Here is an 8243-nt window from a genome sequence, read left to right on the forward strand (position 1 = left end):
TGAGTGTATATATAGGGCTACAGGTAGTCACTGTGCTGTTTGCTGACATGGTGTGTACCACACTCAACATGGACCAGAAAAAGCAACGAAAAGAGTTGTCTCAAGAGATGGAAAAAGGAAATGGTAACAAAAGAGCCCAGAGAACTCCTGAAGAGATTGAAGGTGAACTTCAAGCTTAGGGAAGATCAGTGTCAGATCAAACCATCCAATGTTGTTTAAGCCAAAGTGGACTTAATGAGAGACGACCAAGGAGGATGCCATTGGATGTTGACATCCTCCTTGTGTTGACAAGAAGCCACAAAGCTTCTTGGAGAACGTCATATAGACAGATGAGACAAAAATGGAACTTTTACTCACGGCAAATCAACTCCATGTTCAAAGATGGGAAAATTAAGTATATGAAGAAAAGAACACTATCTCTACTATGAGACACGGAGGAGGCTTTGTTATGCTCTGGGCTGTTTCACTTAGTCTGAACCTCTGCAGGCTCCAATGAAATCTCCAGACTATAAAGGGATTCTATAGAGAAATGTGCTGCAGTGTCAGAAAGCTTGGTCTCAGTCACAGATCTTCAACAGGATAAAGAGCCAAAACACAGCTAGAAACAACCAAGAACGACACATTAGAACTGTTCTGAAGAGGCCCCTAGGAGCCCTGACCTAAATCCTACCGAGCATCTTTGGAAGGAGCTGAAACCTGCTGTCTGGAACATTTAGGCTCCAAACCTGAGACACCTGGAGCAGTTTGCTGATGGGGAGTGGAGCAGAACAGCTGCTGAGGGGAGCAGAGATTTCATTGACAGATACAGGAAACGTTGGATTGCAGTGATTGATTTTAAGGTTTTAAGGTTCTTCCTTCCTTCCTTCCTTCCTTCCTTCCTTCCTTCCTTCCTTCCTTCCTTCCTTCCTTCCTTCCTTCCTTCCTTCCTTCCTTCCTTCCTTTCTTTCCTCAATAATTGTTTGATCTTCATCTTAGAAATTAGTTCTCTGTACAGAATGCGACAGAAAGCGACATGAATCCATCTTAAAGTTTCCTACTTGATTAAAAAAGTGTCTGTTTAGCTGTTTGAAAGAAGTGAAAATCATTTGCTCTGCTCTAACTGTGAACTTTGACATTTTGTATGTATTGTATTAATGTATTAATACATATAAACATGTTTTATACTGTACACTTTTAGTGTTGATTTTATCACACTTACTGTTTGTGATTTGTATCATTTGGGACTTCATAAAGACTAAGCTTTCTGCTCTATCAGTAACATTTTTGGTTCATTTAAATGTGCAAGATAAATTTATCTAAATTATATTCAGTGAAATGTAAAATGTTCTAATCATTTCTGCTGGTAAATAACAAAGAGCAGCTAAAACCTCATACTCCTATTGACACAAAATCAACAATAAATTTGCTATTAATTACATGAATTAGGAACAAACTTATCTGATCATTGCTGAAAGTTAGTACCGTTGGCACCGTTTACTCTGAAACCCAAACACACAGTAAGACCATTTATGAGAAAAAGGATAATAAGGACCTACTTGTTTCTATATCTAATCAATAAGCTATAAACGGCATACCTGCAGACTTTCTCTGCATGTTCACATCATATTCTGCCAGAAATTAAAACAAAAATAAATAATTAAGCTGCTCAAATGTTGATAATAATTATTATGATACAATTCAATTTCTTTAGTTTTAAGAAATTAAAACTATTATTCAGTGGCAGCACTGTTCATTTTCCTATCAGCATAGCTGACAATGGCTGTTATTTCCCTCTACACCCTCAGATGAAGAATAGAAATTTGACCATTATATAGAAATAAACAAACATATTTTACTTAAATAATGTATAATCACATTTTAAATTCAACCATAATGTGTGCCTTATTTCATAAAAAGGAAGAAGAAAAGCAACAATTAACAAGAGTTGATACTAAACTGTGAGAAACAAAGATAATATCTGAAATTCCATTTGAAAAAGTTTAGTAAAGTCATTATCTAGTTTTTTCCCTTTACTTAAATGAATAAATAAATATATGCATTCACATTTAACATGCTTAATATAGTAAAGAGTATAGAAAAGAGAAGGATGGTTATAAAGAGGGATTCCAGGTCCAGGTGAGCCTCTCCAGGATGGGGTCCTGGGTTCCCAGGTTGGTGCTGATGTCTAATGATTACCAATCAGAGGAGAAGTGAAGGCAGAGCCAATAGGAATAGAAAAGTTCCCCCTGATAAACCAATGATGGAGCCCCAGTGTTACACCGTTCAGCGAATCCCCTGCGGATCTGATGCAACAGGACTGCAACTAAAGTTACTCCTTCCAAGTGCAACATGATGTCCTTCCGCCGGAGCGCACCCCCGAAACTAGTGCCGTCTGCTCGACATGTTTATCTTTCTCTCCCGCTGATTCTGTTCAGGAGGTTTTTTAATTCTGTTTTAAATCTTTAAGGAATTGCTTTATCCTCCATGATTATAGCAGAATAAAACCGATAACTGAGGGGTAGTCGCAGACTGTTATTATGATGGGAAAAACAAACAATCATTTGGGTTTATTTGACTTTTTTAAGTTAATGAAAGTAGAAAAGTAGTTTAAAGTTAAGTTAGTTTAAGTTATTTTTGTAGAAAGTAAAGTAAAAGTGTCCTCGGCTTTTGACATGAAGCAGAGAAGCACCTGTCAGGCGGGCGCGCGCGTGCCCGAGGTCTCTGGATAATGGGAAAGTCCCCTGCCTCATGACGTAACGAGCGCGAGAAGTCTGGAAAGTGCGGAAGGATCTTCGGTGAGGTGATGAGGTCCGGGCATTAGGAGTTGGAGAAGTAGCGGATTTAAAAACTTTCTGTCTGCAAGTGTGTCGGTGGGTCCAGCGCTCCATGAAGAGTCCCAGAGTTCCAGCAGCGAAATAATGTCTCTTTAAGCGGCTTCTTTCTGCGCGTGCGACATTAAGCTCGGTCTGCTCCGCTGCTCCGCTACAGCTGAGGAAGGATGGGGTGAGTTCAGGCTCTGCTTGAGCGCAGGAAACTTCACTGCTGCTACTTTTAGACAATAAACCTCATAAAGAACGACAATTTAGTTCAAAGTTCTACTTATTATCACTTTATCAGAATATTTTAACAATTACAAACGTTTTTCTTTTCTTTATAAACTTTTGATTTTTTTTTTTAACCAAATTACTAGAAATTTATTTGACATTTATCAGAATCAGAAATACTTATATAATATGATTCTGCAAAATCATTTGGAAGATTTTTAATAATAGAATTATTTTTCTTAATTTAATGATTCCTTAAAAATTATGGAAAAACCTTTCTATACACATTTTCCTACTGTGTTTTTGCACTTTTACTGATTTTTATTGTTAAATAGTTTTATGGTAAAATTCCAGCCTTTAAACTGTAAAACTGTAGGTTACCAAAAAAATTAAAATTTAAAGACCTTTAAGTTTGAAATAATTAAAGCCTAATTTATAAATTACTAACTTAAAAAATGTTTTCCTTTTTTTCCCCAGGTCTACAGTTTTTTCCACAACGCTCGCCTCCATCCAGCGCATGGTTTGTTCTTTTGGAAAGCACGATCGAAGCGGTCGACACGATGGCGGCGTCGATCCTTCGCAAGAAAACTCCCCTCATTTCCATGGGCGAGCTCGGCGCTCCCCCTCTCCGACAGGCTAGCCGTGGCCAATCACGGCTTAGGTCGGGGGCGGAGCTAACGGAGAGGCAGCGCTTAATTGGTGAGTTTTGCCAAGACGCTTTTTTATTTCCCCACATCCCGAGGTCGGAGCCGCAGTGCAGCACGGGGGCTAATGTTGTACAGTGAGTACTGTGGATTTTTATCGAATGCAGACGATGCTGTTCAATCATTTTCAGATGATCGGTTAGTTGTTTGCTTGGATCTTTCTCGGATTTATTGCTTGCTTATGCTTGAAGCCTTTTCAAACTGCTGCTCACTTCTTTAGCTTTTTTTGTCATTTTTATTGTAGATATTTTCTTCAAACCACTGAAAGAAAATGGATTGCTTTATTCATTTTTAACACTTTATTATGATTTTCTATCACGTCTTTTTCTAGGTGATGGTCATTCTGATTGGATGACAGAAAAAGTTGATTTGTCTTCATTTGTGTCAACGACCGAGTCTTCTCCGAGCTCATCTCTTCCGCCCTCGCCGTTAGAACAGGATGTCAAGGTGCCCTCGGATCTGGAGGTTATGACCTCCCTACTGCAGGAGGAGCTGGCTCAGCTGGAGGACTACTTCCGCTCCGAGTCCACATCTACCACTAACAAGTTGGAAAAATCCTCAAAATGTGACAAGGTCTCCCAAGCCATGGGCTCCCAGTCGTATTACCAGTTACCCTATGGCTCATATGGGACCAGCCAATCAGAAACCAGCCCTGTGGTAGTTACCTTGGCAACAGGGGAACTGGACCTGGCCAGCTTCTGCGGCGGTCCCATCGGCAGAACCAAAATAGCGCGGCCGGCTCCGTACAGCTACCATCACCGCTACCATCACAACAACGGGCGGCGGATCCTAGGCGAGTCGGTGAAAGTCGGGGACGAGGTCGGTCTCGACACGTGGGGCTCCAGGGGATGTTACTCAGGAAGCACGGAGTTTTCCGTCAACCACTACTCCACACTGAAGACGGTGAGCAAGAACGGCATCGGCGGCGTGAAGAAGGTGAGAGAATGTGCTTTATCGTTGAAGGAGGAGGAGAGCTACTGTTTTTCCGAAGGAATGTTTTGCAGCGAAGAGATTGCTCGAGGCTTCTGCTTGGGCGGCTCGTACGACGGCCACCACAAGCGAGAAGGACAGCTGATGCACAACGTGAAGGTCAATGTAAGTTACGACAGCACCGGGCTGGAGGTCCTGCACTGCAGCAAAGACGGAGGACTCTCTGGAAGTCTTCCTCAAGAGACAATGGTGCCCGGCGACGGCTACTTCCACCAGTCCATGGCCGGCGCCGAGCCCTACCATAGCTTTATTGGAGACCTAGACCAGCCGCCGCAGGCACAGGCTGTGGAGCCCCAACATGGCCACTACCTCTATCCGGAATGCCTTGCCGAACAAAGCTATGAATGTCTGTCCAGAGGGGAGGGCGAGGGGCCGCTGCTCGGCGCGCCCATCCACCGCCCCACCCAGAGGCTAAAGGACGAGCCCTGCTCTGTGAAGCCGGCCCTGGTGATGAGCGCCGCTTCTCTGGACTCCAGCAGCGGAGAGAGGAAGCAGAAGAAGAGAGACCAGAACAAGACCGCTGCTCACAGGTAGACCCACCTTTCTGTTCGTCCATCCATCCATCCATCCATCCATCCATCCATCCATCCATCCATCCATCCATCCATCCATCCATCCATCCATCCATCCATCCCCTCAGTTTCAGCAGGTAAATAACCCGACCTGCAGATTAAATTGATATTTTTCCTTTCCTTAATTAGATTGTATCTTGAATTAAGCTCATGTTTGTTTTTTTAACGTTCTGATCATAAATCATCCTTTTTCTCTGGCAAACTTGCTCCAATCAAAGGGAAAAAGCAATTATTTCAGGGAAGATTGACTTCATATTAAAGTTTTTTGCAGTGCATCATGTGAGGTTCAGGATCAGATCTGCTCGTTGCCAAAAAGCCTTGATTGTTACATAAACTCTGCTCCAAAGAGCGTCTATTTTTCCTGCTGAATGTCTGAAGGGATTGGAAAGCCCCTCTCTGTCTGCCAAACCCTGCCCCACCTTTCTGCTTCTGTTAGCTCAACTCATGGGTTCTGACTCATGGATAAATCTGCAAAGCAGCAAAAACCACTACATGCACCCTAACCCTCCTCTCTGCCCCCATTACAGGTACAGGCTGCGTAAGAGGGCGGAGCTGGACTCTCTGGAGGAGGAGCTGCACGGCCTTGAGGGGCAGAACCGGGAGCTACGCGACAAGGCGGAGTCTGTGGAGCGAGAGATCCAGTATGTCAAAGATTTGCTGATCGAGGTGTACAAAGCTCGCAGCCAGCGGCTCAAACAGGACGGCAGCGCCTGAGAGGGCCCCCTCCCTCCCTCGCTCCCCCCCCCCCTCCCCTCCCCGGCCAGCACAGAGAGAACCACCACATCAAGAGCACCAACCGGCACGATTCCAAGGGTAGTTGCATGATTCTGGTAGTTCTTAAAAAAAAAAACAAAGTTGCAGAGAAGAAAACAGAAAGAAACTTTTTCCTAAAGAGAGAAAATGAAAAAGAGGAGTGCGGAAGTGGATGAGTGAACTGAGAAAAGCCATAGCCAGGTGGCTTCCTGAGGAGATGCTGAACTAGTCCGTGACCACTGTGATCCAAACCGTCCTCACAGCCTTCCCGCCGCCGCCGCCGCGTCCCAGCCGGCGCCCACGGAGCCACACCTCAACCCTCTCTGGACTCCTGCTAGTGATGAAATTTGCTCGTTTTTTTTGTTTTTTTGTTGTGACACATCAGCAGCACCAAGGCAGACTTGTACTAAATATATCTCTATTTTATTTTTATTCATTTATTTCTACCTGATAACTTATTGTTTGCTTCAAACAATCAAATGAAGAGAAGAGGCCTGCAGGCGGAGGACGTGTGCAACACGCTTCATGATGTTCATTATGCAGACGTGTAGAGAACCTGCATCGCTAACATGTTGACACACGGAGACACGATGCATGTTGGATTTTGGAAAAGCATGTGTGAGTTTTATTTACTGCATGGCTTCACCCCATCAGCCTGCCACTTCCCGTCACCTCTTTCTGTCTCGGCTGTATTTCTGCGGATAAACAATCGCCTCCCATGGCAACGCTAACCTCTCTAGACTCCTGCTACCACTCCCTGAGGGATTTTCTTGACAATTGCACTGCAAAAACGATCCAGTGTTAAGTTTATTTACCCTTAATTTGAGTCGGTAAATAAAACGATTTGCCAATGGAATTAATTTTTACTCTTAAAATAAGATAATTAGATAATCTGCTGTTGAAATAAGACAATTTAATTGTTTCTTTTTTTTAATTTCAAAGGTAAAATTGTCTCACTTATCTCCTCAATTCAAGAAAAAGTGCACTTATTTTAAGAAAATTGTTTTTGAAGTGAGACCAATCTAAAGAATCTACACTGGAAAAACAATCTAGAAATAGGACATTTCTTAAATTAAGTGTATTTACCCCTAATTTAAATAGAAAAATAAGATGATCAGCCAGTGGAATGAGTCTATTTACTCTTAAAATAAGATAATTATATAATATGCGCTTGAAATAAAACAATGCAATTGTTTTATTTCTTATTTTAAATGTAAATTGTTTTGTTCCATTGGCAAAGTTTCACACTTACTTCCTCACTTAAAAAAATTAACTTATTTTTAGAAAAAAATGATTAAATTTTTTTCTAGTGTTCAGGTCCTTCTGTTCTTTGACGTCTCTGTCAGGATAATCTGGAACCGATTGTACGGCTTCTCTCTGCCGTTGGACTGCTGCTCTTTCCCCTGCATGCTGCTCCATGTGATTTTGTTTCGCAGCCATCAGAACGCATCAGAACGCATCAGAACGCTCGTGTCCAGCGGCTAAGAGGACGACGTGGGGTCGGGAGTAAGAGGAGAGGTGGGATTAAGGATGCAGAACGGAGCGACTCCTTCCCCTGTTGAGCTGAAATTAAATCATCGCATCCAGACGACCGCAACGAGGGGTGAATGTGTTAACAAGCACCCCCCCCCCCAAAATCAACATTTAACCACTTTGTTCATTCATGAGAATCGGTCTCCCTCGGGGCTGAGCGCAGTCGTATCAAACTCCACCAGTCAACAGACAACAGAAGTTGCCCATCTTATCTCCTACAGCTTGAAGATGGTGTGTGTGTGTGTGTGTGTGTGTGTGTGAAATCTCTTGGTATCTCCCCTAGCAGTTGTAGGCCTTTCAAGTGAATGAGGCAATATCGCACAATACTTGCAGGAGACGGAGAGAAGCTGGAGTGAAGTGTGAGAACGAGAGCGAGCTCGGCTGATGGAGGATGTTGTTAAAGCCCATCGGTTCTGTCTTCTGTTTGTAAAAAAAAACAACAAAGAATCATTATAACTCGACATTGATTTGTTTCTGTTTGTGTAAGATATGACATGGAAATGAAAAACCAAATGGATCCTGGTTTGAGTTTAGAATTTAATCACCACTGGGAAACATCTTTAACGATGTGTGTAAATAAATAAAACTGAACAGATGAAAACCTGGAGTTTGTGGTCATTTCTATGAGCGTGCTGCAACCAATGAGGCCAGAGAGGTTATACACTGCA

At 42.8% G+C, this 8243-nt stretch overlaps 1 protein-coding gene across 2 annotated transcripts; it reads left to right on the top strand.

Moving 5' to 3' along the window:
• Positions 1-2385: 2385 nt before the first annotated feature.
• LOC107097770 lies at positions 2386-6944 on the top strand. Of its 2 annotated transcripts, XM_015395052.1 has the most exons (4): positions 2386-2982; positions 3501-3722; positions 4059-5247; positions 5817-6944. In XM_015395052.1, the coding sequence occupies exons 2-4, from the start codon at positions 3584-3586 to the stop codon at positions 6001-6003; spliced, it is 1515 nt and encodes a 504-aa protein (XP_015250538.1). In that variant the 5' UTR covers positions 2386-2982; positions 3501-3583; the 3' UTR covers positions 6004-6944. The 2 variants fall into 2 exon arrangements, with proteins under 2 accessions (XP_015250538.1, XP_015250539.1); XM_015395053.1 differs by lacking the exons at positions 2386-2982; positions 3501-3722 and adding an exon at positions 3775-3865.
• The last annotated feature ends 1299 nt before the right edge of the window (positions 6945-8243 follow it).

This window comes from Cyprinodon variegatus, unplaced genomic scaffold (genome assembly GCF_000732505.1).
Source record: "Cyprinodon variegatus isolate N-32 unplaced genomic scaffold, C_variegatus-1.0 Scaffold723, whole genome shotgun sequence".
Classification (NCBI taxonomy): domain Eukaryota; kingdom Metazoa; phylum Chordata; class Actinopteri; order Cyprinodontiformes; family Cyprinodontidae; genus Cyprinodon; species Cyprinodon variegatus.